The sequence below is a fragment of the Labrus bergylta genome, chromosome 1 (genome assembly GCF_963930695.1).
Source record: "Labrus bergylta chromosome 1, fLabBer1.1, whole genome shotgun sequence".
NCBI lineage: Eukaryota > Metazoa > Chordata > Actinopteri > Labriformes > Labridae > Labrus > Labrus bergylta.
The window spans coordinates 7434220-7459592 of record NC_089195.1 but is presented as its reverse complement, the minus strand read 5'-3'; the positions used below and the strand labels follow the sequence as shown (position 1 = coordinate 7459592).

Sequence of the window (25373 nt, the reverse complement as noted above, 5' to 3'; positions counted from 1 at the left end):
GACTAGGCGAAAAGCAGTACCTGGCCTTCCAGCTTGGGGGTTGCAAGCAGTGATGAAGGGCCACCCTTCGGCTTGCTGTTTTAATTATCATTATTTTTTGTATTGTTAGTTATTGTTGATGTGCTATATGTTGTGTAATGTGTGTGTATTGTGATAAAATATGAGTATGTGTAAATTGTTTTGTCACATTATAAAGTGCAGACACCAGGAAGAATAGCTTCTTGCTCTGCTGAAGCTAAAGGGGGATTCAAACACACAAATTAACAAACTAACAAACAAACATAATGTCAGCAGGGAGAGAGAGAAAAAGTCTTAAGTTAGAAATATTTTTGATATCCTGAATAAATCTGTTTCGCCGACTTTTTACATAGTACCATTTTTTTTAGTATTGTGTGAAGATTAGTAAAAAAAAAAGTAAAATTGCTACTCATACTGTTATTCAGGTCTTTTTTTTACTATCACCCTAGTTTTGCATAATACTCTTGATTAATTCTCTGTTACAGCTGAGAGTGGGGCCAGCGGACGGCATACATCGAGACTACAGACCTGGAAAGACATTAAGTTTTCAAGTCAGAGGAGATCCAGGGGCAAAAGTTAGCATGGTGGCCGTGGACAACGCTGTGTTTCTGCTCAACAAGGACAGACTGACACAGAGGAAGGTGTGTTTGCTTGTGTGTGTGTGTGTGTGTGTGTTTGAGTTCCAATGACTTCTGTTACTTACATTTTATTATAATATATAAGGTAGCATAAAGCTAAACAGTTGAAAGTGTCCTATAGATCAAAATGATTAGTCTGAACAAATGTTTAACATTTATTGACAATGCATGCTACAGTATGTGTCATTTGTTAAAGATGTCACATTAGAACACAAACTGGGCTTGTGCAGGGACCAGAAAGCTAATGGTAGAAATTTAAAGAGCGTTTTATACAGCCGTAATACATTGATTAAAAAGCAAGTTTCTATCAAATTGGATCAACTCATGACAAGAGATTATTATTTTTTTAAATAATTCCAGCTTGTACTACTTGAACATTGGCTAATTATTTCACAGTGAGCTTCCTACAGCAGGGAGCAACTTTGACAATATTCACTTCAGGTGCTGCATAAACAGCCCCTCCTGTTATTTGTAAGATTCCTGACAACAAGATAATGGATTGGCTTAGACTACATCTGATTGCATCTACAAGAAAAATATGTATAACTTTTGAGAATTACATTTAAGTGTTTTTTTTTCTTTTCAAACCTGCAGAAACCAAGCAGGAAGTTCAAATTCAGAGTTTGAAGAATGTGGCAAATTTTATGAGCAATGCAGAGAAGACAATGACCTTTCAGATGATTTTTTTTCTTTTCAAACATGTATTGTGAAATAAATATGCCTGGGTACATTTTGAAGCTGAGAGATGATAGCCACTGTTTTTTTTCACTGCATTCTCCTTTTCCTCAGCTCTGGGATGTGGTGGAACACAGAGACATCGGCTGCACCCACGGGGGAGGCAGGGATGCCAAGGCAGTGTTCTCCGACGCAGGGCTGCTCTTCTCCTCCAGCGCAGGATTCAAAACCGAAACAAGACAAGGTAGCTCCTCCCCTCAATGTATTTAACCCATTTTTTAATTAATTTTATTGTGAAGCAGTGTGTGACATCTGCTCTTGAAAGGTTCTATAAACGTACTTACTCAAAGGTCCGTGCAAAACACAGACTGAATTTATCTAGTAGATAAGAGCTTCATGTTATTTTGACCAGTTTATATCATTTTCATCTATTTTACAAGCAGAAAAAAATAGTTGCATTAAAACTCCAATTCAAATCAACTTCAAACTGAAAAGATGCACAACTGACTCACACAGTAAAATCATCCATGTAAGAAAGAGTGCAAAGCCCAATGTAAATGTGGCAACCAGTTTAACATAGGCATGCAACAGCTTGTAGGAAGCTGGAGACACCAAAAACATATTAGTAATGGATGGTGGGAGGAAGATTTTAAACCCCTCTTTGTTTTGATGCTCTCCTTAGCCCTGCAGTGCCCTGGAAGAACCAGAAGGAGGCGCTCTGCTGAACTGCTGAAACGTAAAGCCCAGCTGGGTGAGTGTCCTCTTATCATTAATGGTTTGTTCAGAAATTATGAATTCAATATAACCTACCTAATAGATGCTACTCAACAAGAAAACAAGCTGGTTAGACAGCAGCATTTCTGATTTGACATTCCCATTGTAGAATGTAACTTTACACATTGCCATCGTATCGTGGGGGTTGATAATTATTACTAGTATTGTACAGTATTCTCTCTTTGTTCCCTCTCTTGCACTCCTTCTGCCTCCAGAGGATTATTACAAGGAGAAACTGCAGCGTCGCTGCTGTAGGGACGGCCTCAGGGAGATCCCCATGCCGTACTCCTGCACGAGGCGCTCCCTTTACATCACAGAGGGCTGGGAGTGCATCCGTGCCTTTCGATACTGCTGTGCCACATACAGAAACCAAGAGTTTGACACCCAAATTCCAACCACCCCACCACCCATGACCACAGCTCCACCTACCACATCAGTTCCAAGACTTTCTTTCATACATCCTTTTGCTAGAAGAGATGGGTCTGTACAAAGAATGCACCTCTCGCCAAAAAAATTTGGTAAGTACTGCACCTCTATCCTTACAGAGCAACAGGAAGTGTTAAAACTTCACATTTTACTTTGAAATGAAGTGTTATGATGTTACTCAGTTTATAGTGTTTGTTAAGGATAGGATACATTGCTGTGCAAAATGATGATCTATCATACAATATCATACTATAATATATGAAAAGAAACAATACAACATGATACAGCACAATGCAATATGTTAAGATATGCAATTATATAACACAATACTACTGGCATAGATGTTTTTTTAGGACATTCTTTCTCGGACCTGAATGCTGCATACACTCTGCTGCCTCCACAGTAGTATGAATGAAAAGATAAAAAAACACAGAACAAGCAACAGTCAAGCAACAGACATGTGAACAGAGAGGCATGTACCATTGACCACAACAAACAACATATTGCACATTGTCAAATGGGTTAAAAGGCCAACTGCTAGATGTCCTAAATATAGTTTAGGCTGCTGGAAATATCACAAGTGTTGTAGATTTCTTTGTCAGAATCAACAGTATAAAGGGGCTTTGATCAGGCCGTGGTCATATTAACAGTGGGCTGGCTCAAGTCGACGATAGGGCACACTGTTTCAGCATTTGTAGCATTAGTCATAGCTTATGCAACAGGGTGGGTTTTTATGGCATGGAATTGTTAGCCCCATGTCCAACCCCCAAGCTGGAAGGCCAGGTACTGCTTTTCACCTAGTCCTCTACCCTGAAACCTTTTCGGGGTTTCTTTTTAACCCCCAGCCGGTAAAGCCTCCAGAGTCATGGAAGCACACAAGCCTCCCCACCACAGCAAGGTAATGCCATGAAGGGAAGGATATCATGATCTGATGATTGCTTCTCGATAAAAAGCTAGAGTATAAATAAAATCTGACTTCAGGACACATTTTTTGTGCATTTTATTAGGTGTTTTTGAGACAGTGGCTACAGTGGTACTGTAGCAATCCAGCTGTAGATTTTGTCTCTCAAATCTAATTTTATTCTTGTGTCTCTATTTGATAGACGGATTGTAATCAGTGAACATTAGTCAAACGAGAAACTCTTGACATACAGTAGTTAATATGGGTTTCCTGGATATCATTCAAAGGTCTACTGGTTATTCCAATCAAGATAAAGCGACAATTACTCACTCTTTAAAATACCATCTATTATTGTATGCAAGTGAGCATGCAAAACAAATCAAAAACTTAAGCTAGTTGACCTTGATATGAAATTATGTGCAATGACAAAATAGGCTCTCCAAAGATTTTTTAAGTAATGCAACCTATGTATTCCCTATGCTGGGCATTGGAGATAGACATACAACATTTTCTGAGAAACCCTGAATAAAATTACATAATTTTGATTTTTTTTAAAGTCCCCAAATAAGGCCTTTTGTTGTGTAAGAAATGTTCTGCTTGGAACACTGAAGAGTGATTTAAAATGAAGACATGTAATAAGACCTTCTATTCATACATGTTTTCACATAGCTTGGGGACCACCACAGAGATTACCTGGACTGCCTGAATCACCTGAAGTGCACATGAAATATTCCAATGTAAATAAAATGGCACAAGAAGATGTGGTTATGGAAACAACAGGGGAAATGGTGGAGGATGTGGAGGAGTATGAGGAAGATGAAGAGGAAGATTGGGAGTACCTGGATGAGACTCAAGTCTATCTGCGGTTCAAGTTCTACGAGTCGTGGTGGATGGAAGTTGACCTGCCCAGCCAGGCAGACAGAGACGGGTGAGTGAAAAAGTCCAAATCCAGCAAGTAATCATTGGTGTTCTACGATGTGAATAACTAGAAACATCATAATAAAATCAATCACTTTGTTTCACCACAAAACAAGTAGCTCCCTCTGTTGATTAGTGTTTGCTTTGATCAGTGAGGACAGCCAAAAACACTTATTGTTTCACAGTCATTTTAATTTCACTCTGACCCTTGTCTTGTTCTGATGAATACACGTGTGCGTGTTTACAATGACCTTGTTGATTGTGAAATGGAATTGGAAACCAAAACTGCTGAGATACAGTTTTTATTTATGACATTAACAAGTCTGGAATTTAATCGCAAAAACAATCCCAAATCATCTTTAATCTGAGGTTGTAGTTTTTACTTTCTTCCAGTGGATATTTAATTCTTACACCCATACCTGTTTGCTTTTTGTAACACCTTAAATGAAAGTCTCACTTTTCACCATTAACCAGTTGCTTATTAGCATGCTAATTAGTAGCATACTGGCTTATAATTAGTCGCACGTATTGTACCTTGTTTCACATGGCAATAGTCTCTAACAAACAGACTAACGTAAACATTAACTGAGCGTTTGCTCTCAATACCCTCATGATAACTGCTTATTGTTGGTAAGTAAGGTGTTTGTTGAACATTAAATATTCTCTTAACATGCTTTGCTTAGTTTGGCCCATAAGGTAGAAGAAGCAAAAGAGTATTAACATGATAATTCATGTTTAACAACTTCCTAACTTCCTAATAAGTGTTAATCAGGAGGGTATTGATTGAAAACGCTTCCTTAATGGCCTTATATTGTAGCAATAGACTATGGTTTTGTAAAATAAGGTACTAATAAGTGCCTAATCATGACAAGCAGCCGGTATGCTACTAATTAGCATGCTAATAAGCATAGTCAATGGTTAATAGTGTGGCCTTATTTAAGTGTTGCAGTTTTTTTTATTATTAAATATAATAAAAAAGAGAAGATCTGGTTTAGAGTTCTTGACCTCGGTGCTAGTTATAACACATACATCTTTTCGACAGGTTGGCCTCAAAGACTGTGAACCACCCCTTACCTGACAGTATCACAGAGTGGGGAGTCCTGGCAGTAAGCTCATCACCTCATACAGGTAGGAGGAGGAGAGTGAGGTGGAAGTCAAGGTCTTCAGAAGCAATGATATAGACTTTCTAAACTTCTCAGCAAGACTTGAGCTCATGGTTTCTTCTGTTTTTTAATTGTCAAATCAGCACTTGCAGCTAGAGCAAAATATTTTTCTCATTCTTTTTTTTGATTGTCTGATTGGTTGAAAAATCCACCCATAATTGCTGGTGCAATATCAATCAATTTTCATTTGCAATTATTTCAAAAAGGCTTTGTTTGGAGTGCCTTTTCCTCCATCATTTCAAACCCTTGCTCTTAAAATGGGAAAAGCTTTTGGTTTTTAATAAGTCAGTCCATGAACCCCAATGAAAATGTTTCAGTGGCTTGATAATGCAGACCTACGTCTTGTCCTCACATTGTTAAATTCACCAAATTCGGACATTTTAATCTCCAAACTTTTAAAGACAATAATACAACTAATGCTAAACAACATGTACACATTTACAGCAAACCCATCGTAAATGTCTTGAATGTCCGTAGGTTTCTGTGTTGCTGAGCCGTACAATGTCAGAGCACGGAAGGACTTCTTTGTGGACCTGAGGCTGCCGTATTCAGTGGCAAGGAACGAGCAGCTCGAGATAAAAGCTGTGGTCCATAACTACGGCTATGAAGAGATGCATGTAAGACAAACATAGCTTTCTCATTAATCAAATGGGGAATCTAGGCTATACAGATGGCATTTTCCTTAAAATTTGTAAAATTTACATCTACATATGTACAGGACAAGATCAAAAAAGACATAAGAGGAACCACTTTGTCCACAAGTGTCACCAAAACTAACCAACACAAAAGTTTCTTACAGATGCATTAAGAAAAAAGCTGAATGAAATCAATCTTTATTATGCTGTGACTGTATCCATTCAGGTAAGGGTAGTGCTGATGAAGACAGAAGGCATGTGCAGCATTGCCTTCAAGGACAGACACACACAAGAGCTGACACTGGCGCCGGGCTCTTCTGTGGCGGTGCCTTACACCATCGTCCCACTGGTGGTGGGGAAGCTACCTCTGGAAGTGATGGTGGTCGGCAGAGACATGACGGGAGGAGATCGTATCCAGAAGCATCTACGTGTGGTGGTGAGTGACTCTTGATGATTAGGTTTATTGGAGTTATAATGAAGGGTTTTATTTAAACAGGAGCCCGTAAAATGCTGCTGCTGAAACAATGAAGTTGATAATCTGGACTCCTTGAATGTGGCAGTGATTTTATTTCTAACATACTTCTGTAAAAGATTTGGGCAAGCAACTCTTGTTAACCTTTACAGATGGACGGAATGCAGAAGACTGAAGTGTGGAGTGCTGTGCTGAACCCATCTGCTGAGGGAGGTAAGATAATCACAGATATATGATTTCCTATTATCTCTTCTTAACTACTTGTTAATACTAAAGTATTTATTGGATTTCATATGTTTTATCTATGCTCAAATCAGAGGTTAGTTTATTCAACAGATGGTGTCTAAGGACTCAAACACTTTTGGGCTGTAAACTTCTAGTCAACAATATAAAATATATATTTTGTCTAAGATAATGAATATACATACTGATACTATTCCATTTTAGAGGTTCTCCATAGTATATGACAGTGTTACCCAAAAGCAGGTTCTAAGCCAAACAGATAGGGGACAGATCTAAGCATTTTAGTAATTTTTTATAACTCTGGTCCCTCAAGGTTTAATCATAGTTGTCATTGGGGCAGGTATTGATATACCTGTACTGCATGTTTTTTTGTAATGATCAATTCTTCTCAGGTTTGGGCTGGATAATTATGAAGCATAACTATTGCTTTGTTTCTGTATACAACAGGAACACAGACACTTCATGTTGAAAAGATGAAACTGAAGTCAGTTGTCCCAAATTCTGTGCCTGAGACTTTCATCAATGTCAGAGGTCAGTCAGTCACAGGGTGATAGAAAAAAAAATCATTAAAAATGAACCACTGAGAACAGATTTCAGAAGTCCTCCTTTCCTTTTCTCTCCAGGGAATATTTTGGCAGACAGCATCGATAACTCCATCAGTGAGGACTCTCTGGCCTCCCTGATCCGGATGCCCGGCGGCTGTGTGGAGCAGAACTTGGCGAGCATCACTCTGCCGCTCATCGCCACTCTCTACCTGGAGAGAACGAACGACTGGGAAAGTGTCGGGGTGCAGCGTAAGGCTGAGGCTATCCGATACATTAGGAGAGGTGAGAGAGATGGAAAGAACACATTGATGAATTTGTGGTGGACAAAGAATATCAAAATGCAAAAAAAGATATGATACAGCCATTTCAAAATAGCAGCAAAAAACATAACAAATCTAGTTTACCTGCTGTATGTCAATACTTGGATTTATTCAGTTTTTCTGATTGGTACACGTGAATTGATTTATCCATGAGGATTTATTGATAGAATAACTGATTTCAGTTTTTTAATGATGACAATGGTAGTTAGGAGGACAAGTGAAATACATGGATTGATGGAGTGTTTGGTGGATGTGTGGGAGATGGATGACTTGAAATACTGTCTTATTTGAAAACAAACATTGGGATAGACGGATCAATTAATGTATAACATAACATTATTTTGGATTTGTGTATAAAGATGACTAAATGACTTTTGCCTGCTGCTGTGGGTCAGTTGATAGATTTGGTCGTCTCTCAACGGACAGGTAGGGGGTTTGAGCCCCAGCAGGATGTCACATCCACAGCAGCCACGTGTCCTAAATGTCTTTGGGACTTAACCCCAAGTTGCTCCCTCTGCTTTGCGTATGAATGTGTATGAATGGGAGTAGTTACTCCTGATGGTCACATTGCAAAGCCTCTGCCATCAGTGTGTGAATGGATATGAGTGGGTAGATGACCTGCAGTGTAAAAATCGCTTTGAAAAGACTAGAAAAGTGCCATACAAGCTCAAGACCATTTACCATGCATGGAAAGTTGGATGGATGATATTCATGATGGTTGATGTAAGGACTGCTGCTTGGACAGTCAGATGGCGAGTCACCAGATGGATGAAGGCTGGATGGAGGATTGTGGAACAAGCTTTTCTTTGATTGAGTAAAGATGTGTTTTTCCTTTACATCCCATATTTAACTTTTTCAATTGTGTTTTATGTTTTCAGGCTATGAGAACCAACTGGCCTACAGAAAGAGTGATGGCTCTTACCCCCCGTACAGGAGGGAAGGCGCAAGCACATGGTATTGTCAGAATTGTACTTTCAAATACCAACTATCAAAAACTCATAAACTAATTCTCTGGCATTGTAGGCAAAAATAATTTCCTTTTTAGTGGTGAAATTGTATCCTCTGTGAAACTACCATGCATGAGGTATAATGATAGCTGATGCTACTGGATCTAGTGTTGTATTTTAGAGGTTTGAATGCATGCAAACACAACTTGTGACTTTCATTAAATAAAGTGGTTTAGAAAATCCATTAAGAAGTCAGTACATATACATATATAACATGTGTTCAGACGTGGCCAAATGTAGGCTAATCATAATTCCCCTGTATGACAGGATCACGGCATACGTTGTTAAAGTTTTCTCCATGGCTCACTCCATCATTGGCATCAACGAGCAGCAAGTGTGTGAACCTCTGCTCTACCTGTTGAAGAACAAACACCAACGTTTGACAGGCAGCTTCAGAGAAGACAACCCAGTTTACAGCACCACCATGACTGTGAGACACACATACTCTTAAAAACACATCATGTCAACATGTTGTTAAATAAGCTTACCTCTCTTTTTCCCTTCTTTCTTGTTCCTATTTAATGTCTGTATGTAACTGCACATCTTCCTAATCAAACAAACGTCATTTCCAACTCAGTCGTTAATGTGACTCTAAATATACACTTCATTCCACTTCAGGTATTCTGATACCATGAATAAAAGATAAAATGACGTTGTCTTGGTTGTAAGAAACTTTCACCACAAAAATAGACACATTTCCTCAAAACAAAACTTTAATTAAAGGTGGCTTTTTTTTTCACATTTTTAAAGAATGAACAAAAACGTCTTTCTGCCTGTTTCTACAGGGTGGTGTAGGTGTCCGTGGTGATGAACATCAGATAACCCTGACAGCCTTTGTCCTCATAGCGCTTGCTGAGGCTAAGCAGGCCGGGATCCGTTGCAATGATCCAAATTTTAACACAGAGGTAATTCAGTCAAAACATTAATCCTCAAGATTTGTTGCTTCAAGCTGCTAGATATCATCTTTGCTTAATTTTCCTACTTAAAACTATCGTGCACCATATCATTGTGCTGCAGGCTATTATCCGTAAGACAGCTGATTACCTGAATAAAGGGCTGTTAAAGATGGGAAGGCGGCCGTACACTGTGGCCATCACTTCCTATGCATTGGCTCTGCTGGGGAAGTCACAGCCCTTCAACCCGACCCAAGTTCTGCTCAGAGCATCTGAAGGTATCCAACATACTAATTATCAGCCTGGGTTTATTTGTTTGTTGAACACAGTTACTCCAATGAGAAAAGCCTGAATGACGGTATATTTTTCTAGATGGTCACTGGCCCGACACACAGAACACCTTGTTCTCACTGGAGGCGACCGGCTACGCCCTGCTCGCTCTGATCAAGTTGGGACGTATGGAGGAAGCAGCAGCACCGTTTAAATGGCTGAACAGCCAGCGGAGGAGAGGTGGAGGCTTCGGCTCAACCCAGGTAACAACAGGGGGAGACTGGAAGCTAAGCCGGGAGCTGCACACTCCAAAAGCGTCTTTTTTTGTGCTTCCTACTCAGTTGACGACGATGTAGTTCCATTATGAATAATACAAACATTAACACCGATAACACTTGGATAACTACTACACAGAAACTGTACTCTTAAGAATTTTTCAAGTAGACCCTATTCAAATGTACAAGCTGTTCTGTAAAGTCTTTGTTTTTCTTTTGTCCTCTCCCAGTCCACCATGGTTGTGCTGCAAGCACTGTCAGAGTACCTGATCCACAAACCTCCACCTGGAGACCTCAGTTTGGATGTGGACGTCAGGATAACAGGGCGCAAGGAAATCCGCTACCACTTTGACCCCGTGACCTCCTATGCTGCTCGATCCTCCAGGGTAAAGGAGAGAAATTTAAACTGAATTTAAAATCAAAGGGGCTTTTTTAAGTTGTCCTTTTTTCTGAGGACATGTCAGGTCTAAGAACACAACTTGGTTCATCAATGACATCAGCAAGTGTTTCAATCGATTTCTTCAGTTATATTTGATGTGATTGTTTTCCCGTGCTTTGCTTCTGTAGTTGCCCGCTGAACTTGATTTGGAAGTGGAGGCTCGGGGAAACGGACAGGGAATACTGGAGGTAAGATAAGATTTTTTTGTTCAGCAAAAATTCTGTTTACATTTTATTTGTAACTCGAAAATACAGCAGTTTTTTTTTTTTTTTTTTTTTTTTTTTTAATGCATTGATTATTTTTTGGCTTAATGTCTGGTTTTTGCTCTGAATGATCTCTTGTGGGTCTTTCTGAAGGTTGTGACTTATTACAACCAGCTGCATGAGGTGGATGAGAAACTTCCCTGTCAGCACTTTGAGCTCAACGTCACTATTGAAGAATCAGGCGGTAAATCATTTTCTCACAGTGTCTTACTCATGTATGATGTCTGTCTCTTTAGTGTTGATGTTCTCTGTCCTTTTAGTGTAGGGGATTTCGTCGTAGTGCCATGAAGTGATATAATTGGGGATGGAACAATATATCAGTTGAACATTGGTACTGACCGATCTTTGTCACATTGGCAAACAGCCGGCTATCAGTAAATGTCTATGTTAACCTATTCATGAATTATAAATTAACTAACATCCTCAAGCTAACTTATTTTATTATAAAGAATCAGATGAATTCAAACCTGCAGGATAAGCATGTGTGTCTGCCCCTTAACAGAAAAGCCTCCCGCAGATGTAGAAAAATCTTACCAGATCACCATCAAAGTGAGGTAAGTTGAAGAAGACATCTCCAAGTTAAAAATCTTTTTATTGAAAATGATAGACTAACGTACTTATGATAACTTTATAAGGACGTATTATATGTCAGAGTATTTCTTGTTTGAGCTGATCTCTTTCCACCTCACAGGGCCTTAGGACCCAGAGACGTCAGGATGGTGGTTCTAGATATTAGTCTGCCCACTGGTTTCACTCCAGAGAACTCAGACCTAGAGATGGTAATCAGCCTCTACTATTAGTGCTAAGAAGCTTTCTGAAAGCATATGGAGACAAAGAAAATGTAGAATACATGCCACTTATTCGATATTTATAGAAAATCTCTGGAATAAACTTGACTTGAAAATAATGTATGATTATTTTTAAAGTAGTTTGTTGATAAGATATTTAACACTAATGATTGATGTATTATATGTATTTCAAACATGAAAAAAAGTAGAAGAGATTAATAAACTAAACACAAATTTAAAAAATAAATAAACAATCTTATTTGCAAATTTTCCTGGGAGACACAAGTTAACACTACACTACACTATACTACAAAAAAAGAAGATTATGTCTGTGTATTCACTTCATTGTTCCTCTACCCTTTTTATTAAATTGTGATTAACTGTTCAAACACATTCTGTAAAAATAATCAAAGAGCAGAGATCAGATAGTGAGAATGCATTGATCTGCACATTGAATCCTCTGATCTCATCGGTAACATTTCTTACTTTGGGATTCTCATCAGCTAACATTTATTTGTGCAAGCTTATTCAGAAATGTGTTACAAGTTACAACATTATACTACAATCAGCATGTCCAATTATAAAACACTTCTTGAATCTTACTGTTAGAAAGAATTTGAAAATGTTAAAGTGTTAGAGTAAAATAATGATTTATTGACAAAGAAAGGTTTTGATTTTTATTCAGAAGCTTGATGTGACTTTAGGAACTCCATAATCAACCCATTGGGATGCATTCAGCATACGTATAACAACATCATTATTCTGAAGAGAGGTTGCTTGGCTGGGACTGGTCATTGATTCTGTTTGTGTGTTTGTGTCTGTCTAGTTGTCCAACTCGGTGGACCGTTACGTCAGCAACTTCCAGATAGTTGATAACCTGAGCGACCGAGGCTCTCTGATTTTACACCTGTTCAAGGTAATTTAAAAAAAAGTAGAGACCAGTCACATTAACATGTATGAAACCAGAGGGAGTGTGACTGACTGCTTTATGTAAGTGGTCTGCAAAAGTTTAAACTTGTTCTTCCACCTAAACGTGTCTCTTTGAGTTAGTTTTTGAGCTCAGTGAATTCAGTGAATTGTTTCTGTTTTCCTCTATGTTACATACTTTCTTTCCTCCTCTCAGGTTTCCCACAAAGAGCCAGAGATCCTGATCTTCAGGCTTCAACAGAGCTTCAAAGTTGGCCTCCTGCAGCCCTCCTCAGTTACTGTCTATGAATACTACAACCATGGTAGGAAAACGCATCCAGGACATCACAACCTAAACTAAACATACCAGTACAGCTCTGAGAAAAATGTTTGATAAAAGGAATAGCTTAAACTGACCCTATACATTTTCCGACATTTAAACTACAAATAAAAATGTCACTGAAAATACAACAGCTCCACCTTACTCCCTCTAGACTGGTTAAGGTTTGATTGAACAATAAATTGATCCAGACCAAAGAATCTCAAACTTAATCTCAATCTTTAAAAAAAACCGCTCTGGTCCTGTTTACACTTGGTACAAACATGCATCGTGATTACAACCACCAGTGAACAGACTCAAATGTGTAAATGTAACAAAGACACATTGATGAGGTTTTGAGATCAAGGTCTGGCATGTGTTTTTCATCAGCGGTAGAGGCAAACCAGTGGCTGGACCTCAAAACAATCTTTCTCTGTACGATTTAAGTATAAATAATATGTGAATGAAGTCTGCAAATATTACTTGGACATAGCTATTGATACAACCATGGGATAAATCAGTCGGGGGGCTGTCACCAGCTTCACATTTCATCCCCATGTGTGCAGAAGTTCTGATCTGTTATGCGTGACAAGGATGCAAGTGTCGTTTTGTTCATCCAGTTGCCTTAATCCATTCAGGGAGGAAGCTCTGTTTTAAATGGTGAAGGTAATGTCTTTTTTTTTTTCTTCCAGCCTCTCTATAATCTTCAAAAAGTTTCCCCTCCCGTCCTTGCTTGTCATCTTTATGTGGACAAACATGTGCCTTTAAACGCAACACAAGATCAAACTGCGCGGAACAGGGCAACTAATGGGGCGTGTTTGCGCTTGAATATCATTTGTAGTATATTCTTTGTGAATTAAGCCTCGAGAAAGGGCAAATTGGAGAAAATGATACGCAATTTTTTTGAGCTATTAACAATAACAATCAATTCTTAGTGAATCAGGCCCTCTGTCTTTATATTTCTCTGTCTCTCTTTCTGATGCCCAGACACAAGTTATCTACAGCAAGTTATTTCCAGTTGTTGTTTTTTTTAAAAGCTAACAAGAATAAATAGACTAAATTATCTCTGCATGAAGAGAGGGATAGTGATGTCTGATCACAATGGTAGAGTCAAATTAATGCTAGGTGTGAACAGCTGTTTTCTGAGCTGTCCACTTTAGACTCTGATTACCCAGGACACATGAATGTACCAGCTGTAAACTGTCTCACACAGACATTTTTTAAGTGGACTTTAATGCACCCTTTGATAATGTAGAGTATGTCTTCTGTAAGTATTGTCACATCAGTATTCAAATATAATAGGTGTACTTTCAGTTTGATGGTGCCAGCCAGGTGTTAAACCCTTCGTCTTTGTCTGTGTCAAAGATCACCGCTGCAGTCGTACCTACAATCCCAAGGAGGACAGAGAGGAGCTCACGCAGATCTGCAGGGACAATGTCTGCCGCTGCACGCAGGGTAAAACACAAATGTGCCTGCAACATTTGTGGAATTGGTGTTCAGGTTGTCTGTAATTTAAAATCTACTTTGTATTTGTTTCATATCTCCAGGTGACTGCTGTGTCTCCAAAAGTGATACTGAAAACTTCCCCAACCAAGAGAGAGAGACTTTTGCCTGCAAAAGTTTACACCACGGTATACGCTGTAACACACTCACAGTCCCCACAGTCCCCCGCCCCCCCAAGACTTTGTGTTGTTATAACCACTTAAATATAAACACCAAATTAAATGTTTCCTGATTTTTTAGTTTTCCAGGTGAAGGTGCTGAGTCTCAGCCAGAGTTACTACGACAAATACGAGATGGAGATCACGCAAGTTATCAAACTGGGTGAGTTGGAACAATGGCTGTGTGCCTAGGTATTAAAAAAAAGATGTTCAGCTAATAGAACAAACCTAGAAGTGCGTTGAAATAAAATATCTGTGGAATGAAGAACTTCTATACTTAATGACATCACAATAACTTATAGGTGCTCCTGTGAATATATAAAGCTTACACCAATATATCAACTGAATCTCTTCCTCGCACCGTCAAGGTGAGGAGGCTGGAGTTGAAGTGGGACAAAAGCGGGTTTTCATGTCTCATGGAGGCTGCAGAGATGATCTCAACCTGACGCCGGGCTCCCAGTATCTCATCATCGGCCCCAAAGATGACCAATGGAACATTGATAGTGAAACCAACAAGTAAGGAGAGCAATAAAAAAATGAAGATGTTTATAACAAAAGTTGTAGAAAAATTGGGGAGAAGAAATGTACTTGTAATAATACAGTATAATGTGTTATAAACCTTAAAGATGCTGGCTAATTATCAATGTCAACTTTAAAAGGGGCCTTGAAATATTAAATACATCAGATATTTTTTGGAAATAATTGCAGTGAAAAAACAATTTGCAAGGTGCAAAAACACAGCCTGGTCTATATAAAGTCAAACTTAACTGTCTCTCCTCCCCTTTTGCTTCCTGTCTTTCAGGTACATCTATATGTTAGGAAAAGACACCTGGGTTGAGCGCTGGCCTTCATCTGCAGAGTGCTCCAGCGATCCCAGCCTGCAGACCAAATGCAAGACCCTCGATGATACCGCATATGAACTGTCTGTCAACGGCTGCAGGCTGTAGTCAGTCTTTGCAATAAGTGAATAATGACATACTAAATGTGTTGCTCTGTGAAAAAATAACTACAAGTAGAGCTAGTTATCGCCACATACCCATAAAGTTTTTCCCCAACTGTGATGATGCAACATGAACTAGTTCCACTGTAAGAATGTATTAATACTAAAAGGAAACCAAACAGCCTGTTCAAGGTTGTTATAGCTTCTTCTCTTTTTTTTTTATGTTTGAAGTACAAAACCAAATAGTAAAACTGTCACAATGCCTACTTAAAGCTATACATGAAACATATTGTTAATAAAAGGAAGTGATACATTTCACATATTGAAGAAAAGGTCATCATTGATACAGAGTTCATTAATATTGCCTCCATAAAGGGAGGTAAGCAAATCATAAAAAATAAGTCCTCCTTAAAAAAATGAGAGGAGCTCAGCTCAGATAATTAAACTGAAGCCAATGTTAAGTGGCCCTAAGGGACATTTTTTCCACTGACCAGCAGAGGGAGACTCTCTGGTTGTAGAAAGGTGTCTGAATTTATAAAACCAGATGGAAAAGGTTTGGGGTTACTGTACAAAAAAAACATCCAGTAATTTTTTTACAACAAACCTGTGCTGACTGAAATAACAAGCTGAACTCTCATGTTTTATTTACATCTCTATATAAAAACATTTCTCTGAAAGTGTCTCGTGGTCTTGATGGTGTTGTCACAGACTGTTCTGTACTAACAGTCATGTGACATTTGCTTAAATAAACTAAATATGTATATACAGTAGGAGATGAGCTGCTCAGTTGGGGGCAGAAGGGCCTTTGTTAAATGTGATAGCAGAATATTCAACACCTTCATACAGTTCTTCCTCGTTGTGTCTGTGGCGTTGAGCTGGTCTGATGTTGGAGTAGAGAGATTCTGCTTGATTCTTGGTGAACTTAACACTGGAATAATGAAGGTCATCCTGCTCTTCTTGCTGGCCCTGAGTTGGTAGACACTGCATAGATGAAATCTTTTTAATTTAGAGGGTTGCAGATTTGATACGTTAAAAAAATGTTAAATGATAGACGTGTGATGTAGCTTCTTGCCCTTGTCTCATGAATTGAGCCCGGCTGCTCTCACTGTTTTTATATCTCTGATCACTGAAGCTGTAACCTCCAGATAGTTTCAGTGTTGTGATTTGTTTCATTATTCATTATCATTCAGGTTTATAAGCCTTTCATCTGGATGTGTGAACCCACATTTAGAAGTACAATAGTCTCTTTTTCTTTGTCATACCTGTTCCCTGTTGTCATCTGGTCTCTCTTCACACTGTTGCTTGGAGGCCCTTTTCTTTCTGTTTAGAAGAGTCAAAAATAAATAAAAGAATGGATCATTTAACTCTGATAAGCTGACTGCTGACTTTATTTAATTTTCAGGTATTTCATAAAAAGGTAAACTAAATGAACCAGCGTCACAGGTTTTAAACCAGCCTTCACCTCTACTGTATTCAAAGTTGTTGTGTGTGCACACAATGAGAGATTTTGGTGACATTCAGCGTGTGGTTATATGTTCAAACTTTGGAAAATGGCTTAGAGTATCTGGGTAAACTGTAAAGCAAACTGCTTACTTAATCAATATGAAGACAGAGAGGAGTATGATAGCCAGCACAACAACCATGGTGGTTACGACAACTGTTGATGTCCATGCTCCTAGGAAAGGGGATAAGGTGACAACACTGACCAAAAGAATAAAAACATAGTAAAGCACTTATAGTTCACATTAACAAAAATAATTGAGCAGTATCAGAAGACAAATGGAGAATAAACATATATTTTAAAATATATCATTCTATAGCATTTAATGGACTCCTGGAAAACAAGAAGTATGTAACCCTTTTCTGCAACTCTACCAATATAAACCAAATTTGAACAAAGATCGCTCATTTGGTTAAATTAATGTAAATACTAATTATACAGCATATGTTTACATGTGTTTACTTTGCTGAAAAAAGCTGACTAATTTGATCTCAAATTGTAGAGTTATACTTTTCCAAACACTGCATAGCACTTCATTGATGTATGATGATGTAATATGTCCCCGATATAAAATCATCAACTTCTTTTATAAACTGACACGACACTGGAACCACTTTTATGTTGGTTAATATGGAATAAATGTGACTATTTCTTTAAAGTTAGCATTTATGTGCTTCATTAAGTACTGACACAACCCTGTCTCAACACCTCTGCTATACTTGTAGCATTCAAAACAGTCATATGATGTTCTCTGCTATTTAGGATTTCTATTACTGCCAGTCAAAATAGAACAATAAAAAAGAACAATTTGATTTACGTTCTTAGATACTGCTAACCAGACAAACAGTAATTTGTGCACTTTTGGCTTAAAATAAAACCAGAGAAATCACAGTTTTCTGCCTGCACCTATTGTCAAACAGGGGTTCCCACATGTTTCAGTTTGCAACCCTAAAAAATAAAAAGTGTCAGAGACTGGGAACCCCCACTGTTCCTGGAGTAGGTTAAGGCATATAACATAGTGCACAGCCACGCACAATAATAATAATAAGCATTTTTACAAATTCCTTTCATTCCGCATCATGATATGGTTTTATTTGAAATTGAACTACTTGTTTGGTTATATTTTACAATAATAGAAAAAATATACAACTTTAAAGATTGATTTTTTTGGGCTTCCCAACCTTACTTTGGGAAACGACTGGTAACTGGTCTAACAAAGTAACTGTAAATGTATGTAATGTTAACGCTATTGTATTATACTGACATTTTCCCAACCAAATTTTGTCCAAAACATTTCAGAATCAGTGTCAATTTTCTTTTTGAAAAACTAAAACACAGTCACAGTTTTTCAGACCTTCTCCAGGTGAAGATCACAGTTGAATGATCCATATTTTGTCATCTTAGAGCAGACGTGATCGGGGCATTTTCACGCAGAACATTCAACCAGTGGCTCTCTTCTCCTTGCATAGCATCATTTAATATGTTCAGATTACTGTTGTTGTATAAATTCACTGTAAGTGAATGGAAACTTACCTGTCACATCAATTACAATCAAGATGGAATTATGGCGTCCTATTCCATTATGGGCTTCACAGTAATAATTTCCACTTTGTTCAGCTCTGATGTAAGTGATAGTGAAGGTCGGCCCTGAAGCTTCTGGAGACTCTTCATTCTCTCTGTACCAGGTATAATTAGCTGCTGGGTTAGCATCACTGCTACAGGCCATAGTCACTGAACTGCCCTCCACTATCTCAGCAGAGGGACTCACTGACACAGTGGAAAGCCTGGGACCATCTAGGAGAGAGAAACTTCATAAATACTTGCACAAATACTTTGTACCTTTGCAGGTTTTATAAACTGAATAAGTTAAAACAACCTAGTGTCCTGAACGGATTTGATTAAATTGTCTGTAGCATGTGTATTGTAACATGAAAGATATTCTTAGTTTCATGGCACTTGAAGTAATAACAGCACAAATCTCCCCGCATATGCATTCTTGTAAATAAATTGTTGGTCACATTTTTTAATACCTACAATAGACCTCCATCAGTAGCATATCCTGAGCACCATGTTTATTCTAACTTTCAGTGATAAATCCCTCCATCTATAAAGCTTATGGTGGCAAATACTTATATTAATTAATATAACTTTTTGACGTTCTTGTACAGTTATGGTGACTATTTCTCAGCTGTGCGAAAACATATTCTTTGTTGCCTCCATAATATTACATTTTTTTTAAAACCATTTTCCAACTCCGTGAAAAGGGACTATCCACATTGCACATATATGGAGGATTTAGAAAGAAATTGTACCAAGAGAAACACTTTTAAAATGATCGAACCACATAAGCTATGTTATCTGATTCCTATCATAATGCTACACACCATTCGCGTTTACAAAATTCTAGTACAAATCATGTTACCTTCAGGCAGACGTAACCAAGCCTTTAAGTGTAAAAGGAACCATTAAAGCTCTTTCCTTCCAACATCAGTCACACTGCTGGAAAAAAAAGCTAACAGCTTAGCCTGGCCTGTACTGAACCAGTCCAATTAAGTATATCTAATCTTAACCTGAAGTATCTACCTAAAAGGAAAAAGTTGTAAATTGTGTGTATGGTTTATTATTGCTATTACTTTATATTTTGTCATTTTATCCTTAACATGGCCCTCGTTGTTTTTCTGTTTTAATCTCTTGATTACCCTATTTACTCTTTTATTGTGAGCTGTTGTAACAAGCGATTTTTCTTTCTTATCTAATAACCATTTCACTGACATTTGACATTGATAAAGATGCCTTCAGATGTTCTTTTCCCCAGCTCATTCTCGGCTGTACAGCAATAATCTCCAGAGTCAGAGGACAGGACGGAGCCAAAGATAAGCTCTGCTTCTTTGCTGGACAGCGTCCGATTCCTCTTGTACCAGGAGAATTTAACTGCTCCGTCAGCATCACTGTTACAGTTCAAAGTGACTGAAGTGCCCTCCATTATTTCCCCTGAAGGACTTGTTGACACAGAGGGAGCTTTCAGAGCATCTGGTGTAAAAATTTAAATAAAAAAGTTGATTCATTTAATAGGTAATTTATAAAAAATAGACCCAAGGTAACTTGTGGTTGACTTCATGAGCCTCCTTTATGTTGCATGGAATCTTTCTGTATATTTCATACTGAAGCATACTCACACAGCGAGGCAGAGCGATGACTTTCGAGTCCTCTCACAGCACAAGAGATATTGTTTCCTGGATAAAACAGGTCTTTATAGGAAGACTTTTCCTCATTCAGGATTTTCTCTCCATTCTTGAACCAGACATAGGAAATACGACCGGCAGGACTGCAGCTGTGGTGACATCTCAGCTCTGCCTCCGTGTGATCCTGTTGAAATGTTGCCATGGTTACCTGCACCTTGAGAGCTAGATATGTGAGGAATAAACCACAATGTCAAAAGATAACAGTGAAACATTTTATTATCATAAACGTTACAGTCAAAAGCATCATAATTCAAAACATCGACTTTACTTATAACCCAAACATAAGTGGGGGCATCGGGTCAGGATGCAGGAATCCAACAAGACATGAGTTTATGAAACAAGTTTATGTCTTCAAATTAGGTAAATCATGAGAGTAACAGAAGACACACACGGGATTGAACATCCATGCATTGCTGAACTGCCACCCCATGTGAGGATGAAAAACATTAGCGCAAGGGAGTGCAGTCTTAAATAAGGAGTAGGCAGGTGAATTCAATCTAAATAATTAGTGACAGAGTGCAAACAACAACCAATCAAGGGGGAGAGGAGAGAGAGAGAAACCAGGAAGTGTACTAAAGGAGGTGCAGTAGGAAAAGAGAGGAAGTGAAAGGAAACAAATAGTGACCTTTACTACATTGTCATTAGATTTATGTTTAATCTTAAATTAAGAGAAGAGTTTAACTGCACTTTTTTATAAAATTTAAATACTTTAAATCCCAATCACGAGTCATCAATGAAAACTTTTGGGTTTCATGTTTCTTTTGTTGATTTTTGTCCTCCTCCAACATTACCCTTGTAACTTTAACGTCTCTGTGTGTGTTCTGAGTACCTGTTACAGTCAAAGTTGTTCCAGGTAAGCTGCTCTTCCATTCAAAGCGCCCTGTTTTGAATTTAAAGTGATACTGCGCTGAATCCCTCTCTCTCAGGTCAGAGATTCTCAGAGTGGAGCGTCCTCTCCATGTTTCAATAACCTGAACACGACCTGCATACTGAGAGTCTTTACTTATGTCCTCAGGCTGTGTGGGATTCTGCCACTGATGACTACGATCTGGACTGAACCAAATTTCTGTTTCGGAATACCAGTAACTGAAGTAGGTGGATGAAATGTCCACTGATGAGCCTTCTAGGGAACAGATGCTTTTGACATCATACATCACTCTGTAACAGCTTTGACCATGGACACCTAAAATAAAAGTAACATTTTAGTGAGTTTTTGTTGGCAAAATGGAACCGGGCACATGTTAAAAAATAACGTTTGTATTCTTCCTTTTTGTATTTTTAAAGCACAGAAGTAAATTAGAATTGCACAACTCTGGCCACTGGAAGTATAGGAGCAGTCAGCAGAATGATCACAGGCTTTCTCCAGGAGTTTAAATACAATATATCACAGTGAATACTTCGCATACAAGCATATATAGTATTTCTTGTCTTCACAAGTTTATGTTACATTCCGAAATTTAAGCTTTTAAACCATATTATTTGAATAGATCAAATTGTTTCACTTGTCATGGGACATAAGCAGTATCTTTACTCTCAGCTGTTTTTTTGAGTTACCAGCTGCTGCTGAATTGCAAACTTTTAAAACAAGTAACAGGCACCATCATAATGGTGATGTAAAACTTACACACTGATGAAGAGGGGAACTTCTCATATCCCTTTAAAGCACAGGCAAAGCTGTCTTTAGGATAAAAATGTCTTCTAAAAGAAGATGTTTCTATCTGAATGTTCTCTCCATTCTTGAACCAGATGTAGGAAGGATGAACAGCTGGACTGCAGCTGCTGTGACACTTCAGCTCTGCGTAGGTATTACTCCAGTCAACTCTAACAATGTTCACCTGCAGCACTGGATAAATAAGGAAGCAAACAAAAATATCATTGATTAACATCACAATGTCTTTCACATGGACAGAATACAAGAAATTAACAGAGCCTCTGCGTCTAGTAAGAGGAGCTTGTGTGTAAGTGCCTCAAAACTGCTGTGGAGATTTCAACTGTTTGCAAATTCATTTAGAGGTAATGCTTCAAAACTGCTGTCTACAAAAAAGACTTGTCATAACAGATGAATCATTGGAAGCAGTCTGGGGCTTCAACAGTTACTTGAATCTTTCTAAGGAACTACTGAGCTAGAAATCCAGAGACAAACTCTTCATAAATCACTGATCTACAAAGCATTGGTAAATGTTTTTTCTTGTTCATAATACCATTGGTTGCAGCGTATTAAACCCTTAAGGAGCCTTTATAGAAATATCTGTGAAACATAAATGAAAACTATGCTGTTTAAGAAGGACGTTCAGGAAGATGACAACTGCTGTGACAGTTCAGCTCAGTTGATTTAATCACCTCCACATGTAGATCTGGTTCTGTGAAGAAGGCACAGGAATTAAGGCACAAATACATTCAACATAGCGATATTACATTTTTACACCTTAGGAATACCATGTCTGAAATAAATGTACCCCATTTCACCTTTTTTGTATTTTATTTTGATACAACCTGTTATTCAAATAGACTTAATGGGGCTTTTGCAGTCTCACAAACAAACAAGAGTAATTCAAAAAGCAGATAGCTATTGGAACAAAAAATAACTCAATTTAAAATGTTACCTGTGACAGACAAAGTAACTCCAGGGGAACCAGTCACATGTCCGTCTGGTTGGTTTGTTATGAACATGAACTTGTACTCAGCTACGTCACTCTCTCTCATGTCGGTGATTCTCAGAGTGCAGTTGTTTTTTTGAAAATGATACTCCACACGACCAGTGTACAATGGGTCAGTTATCAGATCCATAGGTTGATTTTGATTCACTTTTGTAAACCATAACGTTTTTATAACTTTTGTATTCTGCTCATTCCAACTGGGTGGAAATGTATAAGTGCAGTGTATGACAACTGTCGATCCTTTTACAGTACAGATCTGAGTAGAAGGGTAAGTCACTCCCCAGCCATCCTGACCTTTTACCACTGTAACACAGAGAAGACATTTTGATCACAATCATGACTACAGATTTAATCATTTGTGGAGGCTGATGTAAACCTCATGGAGAAAAGAACTCAGGCTCATCATGTCTTAAACAAAACCTGAAAACCTAGTTCAGTCATTTATTACTTCTCAATGTTGGATTTTTAGGAGAAGATGATCCTGTGACTGAGGGATCCAACAGGACAGGTGTGCGATCCAAGATGTGCAGCCACCAGTTGATTGCAAACAGCATTTCTTCAACTTTCTTTTTAATCACCTTTAACACACTTTTCTTTATCTCACAGCTGCACAACCGTAACTGGCTGTCCTGGATAACCTTGAGGAATGAATTGACAAATATGTCACTTGATTCTGCACCATGAATTACATCTAAAGAGATCATAAAAAGGAACATTTAATCCCAAAGCCAGTTGACAAAAAAACGATTTTGCCTAACTGATTCCTTCCAGAACTAAACGCCAGGAAATCATGCTGTTCTAAGATTAGTGAACTTTTACAGTAACTAACACTCAATGCAAGAATTGCACTCACTGAGGTACATTACCAGTAATTCCAACTTCTATATGTGGCAGTCTTGAATAAACACAGGAGTAACTCACCACTCTGAAAGAAGAAAACATTTCCCTCAAACACTGTCACCTGACCAGCAACACAGCTCACAAACGTTACCAATGAAAAAAACAGTATCAACCTACAATCCCACAGCATTATGGGCAATATTTTCAGTATCCTAAAGCAACAGGGTGAAAACCCACCGTTGCAAAATTTGAATATTGGGAATACAGTAAAGAAAAGTATGTACAACGACACAGCCGAAATCTCAGGTACCAACTTTGGCATGAACGACCATTTCCCCCATGAAATAATGGGCAGACCCAAAACACTACACCCCATCTGTGAAAAGAATGTGCAAGAAAGGAAAGAAAAACATTTGTTTTAGTTGACAAACTGTATTGATGGCAAACTTTTCCATGAAACAATAAGCCCCTTGCAAAATTCTGCTGATTCTCATTCCCCCTCTAACCGCCTTCCACCACCACCATTAAAGATGCAAAGACACAAAGATGCTGATTGCTTTAATTAAGATGCTCCTTTGTTTCATCATTAGCCTGACCCTCATGCCTTTGTTTTGTAGTTTGTGTACAATTTTAATTATTATGTTCTTGTATTGTATGTCATTATTCTTCCCTTTTTTGTCCATTTAATTATAAAAAAAAGTAAAAGATAATGAAGGATGTTTAATTAACATTAAAATACATGGCAATCCTATCACTACTGCATTTATTTACAGTCCAAATAACAATGACTTCTCTTTTTAATATGTCTTATTCTCCAACAGTGTTGATGAATGAAAAATATGGCAAAAATGTTCATCAACAATCCTTTTTCATGACAAAGACAAAATGATGAGGAGCTAAAAATAAATTGTTGCCCAAGCAGTATCCGTAACCTTATAGGATTAAGGCTTCCGTTTATATAGATATATACAAAGCTGAAAGGTTACACATGTAGCTCTTCTCTTCAAAATATGTAAGCCAGGGGTAGTTAAAAGTACTCTTACCACACTGTGAAAGTTATCCACTACAAAGTCCTTATTTTGAAGAGAGAAAACTAAAACTAACACATATGTGTATGATACACTCTACATTGAAGCAATATGCCCTTTAAACCATAAATTATTGACTCACTCTAGGATGTGATACAATTATTGCACAATTGCAACGTTACATAATCGTTCTCATTACCATTGGTATCCCTGTCAAAGGTTCAATCATTACAAAAAATAATTTTCCACTGCTTTTTGTCACCCCTCTCTTTTATATGTTTATTCATTTATTTCATTTCCCTAGCTTTCCCATATGATTATTACTATACTACAGCTCATTTCAGGTTTAATTAGTCTTCCATTATGTTTATGTATACTGTTTATTTATTTTTTATCCTACCCACATTGCTCTGTCTCACAACCAAAACACACAGTAATCCAGTGGGTTTGGTTCTCCAAAAATAACAATCTCTGTTTTATTTACATTTAGATTTTTTAAAAATCACATTTTGTAAGTAAAGAGATACTGAATTTTTTATTTTTTTTGCCTGAATAGAAAACTAAAAACAAATATGAGTTTTTTCAAAATCATTACAATACAATAACTATTTCTTAA

General features: G+C 37.9%; 2 protein-coding genes across 2 annotated transcripts in view; one reads left to right on the top strand and one right to left on the bottom strand.

Moving 5' to 3' along the window:
- Nucleotides 1–15496, top strand: part of LOC109998169 (complement C3) — a 28494-nt gene extending 12998 nt beyond the window's left edge. Inside the window, exons 17-44 of the mRNA XM_065952628.1 lie at nt 504–659; nt 1446–1575; nt 2014–2082; nt 2321–2623; nt 4102–4360; nt 5393–5478; nt 5991–6130; nt 6375–6584; nt 6773–6833; nt 7311–7394; nt 7487–7690; nt 8607–8682; nt 9003–9165; nt 9521–9640; nt 9753–9906; nt 10001–10161; nt 10404–10559; nt 10741–10800; nt 10969–11059; nt 11378–11429; nt 11567–11654; nt 12490–12579; nt 12787–12892; nt 14254–14343; nt 14436–14519; nt 14632–14712; nt 14918–15065; nt 15352–15496. Coding sequence (XP_065808700.1) covers nt 504–659; nt 1446–1575; nt 2014–2082; nt 2321–2623; nt 4102–4360; nt 5393–5478; nt 5991–6130; nt 6375–6584; nt 6773–6833; nt 7311–7394; nt 7487–7690; nt 8607–8682; nt 9003–9165; nt 9521–9640; nt 9753–9906; nt 10001–10161; nt 10404–10559; nt 10741–10800; nt 10969–11059; nt 11378–11429; nt 11567–11654; nt 12490–12579; nt 12787–12892; nt 14254–14343; nt 14436–14519; nt 14632–14712; nt 14918–15065; nt 15352–15496 — 3567 coding nt within the window. The remainder of the gene's footprint in view (nt 1–503; nt 660–1445; nt 1576–2013; nt 2083–2320; nt 2624–4101; nt 4361–5392; nt 5479–5990; nt 6131–6374; nt 6585–6772; nt 6834–7310; nt 7395–7486; nt 7691–8606; nt 8683–9002; nt 9166–9520; nt 9641–9752; nt 9907–10000; nt 10162–10403; nt 10560–10740; nt 10801–10968; nt 11060–11377; nt 11430–11566; nt 11655–12489; nt 12580–12786; nt 12893–14253; nt 14344–14435; nt 14520–14631; nt 14713–14917; nt 15066–15351) is intronic.
- A 179-nt stretch (nt 15497–15675) lies between these two features.
- LOC109998165 (sialic acid-binding Ig-like lectin 16) lies at nt 15676–22806 on the bottom strand. The gene is made up of 8 exons (XM_029281001.2): nt 21857–22806; nt 21062–21415; nt 20167–20394; nt 19763–20020; nt 18524–18784; nt 17083–17164; nt 16752–16809; nt 15676–16470 (listed from the first exon to the last, which is right to left on the bottom strand). Exons 1-8 carry the CDS (start codon nt 22116–22118, stop codon nt 16273–16275), a joined length of 1701 nt encoding a protein of 566 aa, XP_029136834.2. The 5' UTR covers nt 22119–22806; the 3' UTR covers nt 15676–16272.
- Nucleotides 22807–25373: the final 2567 nt, after the last annotated feature.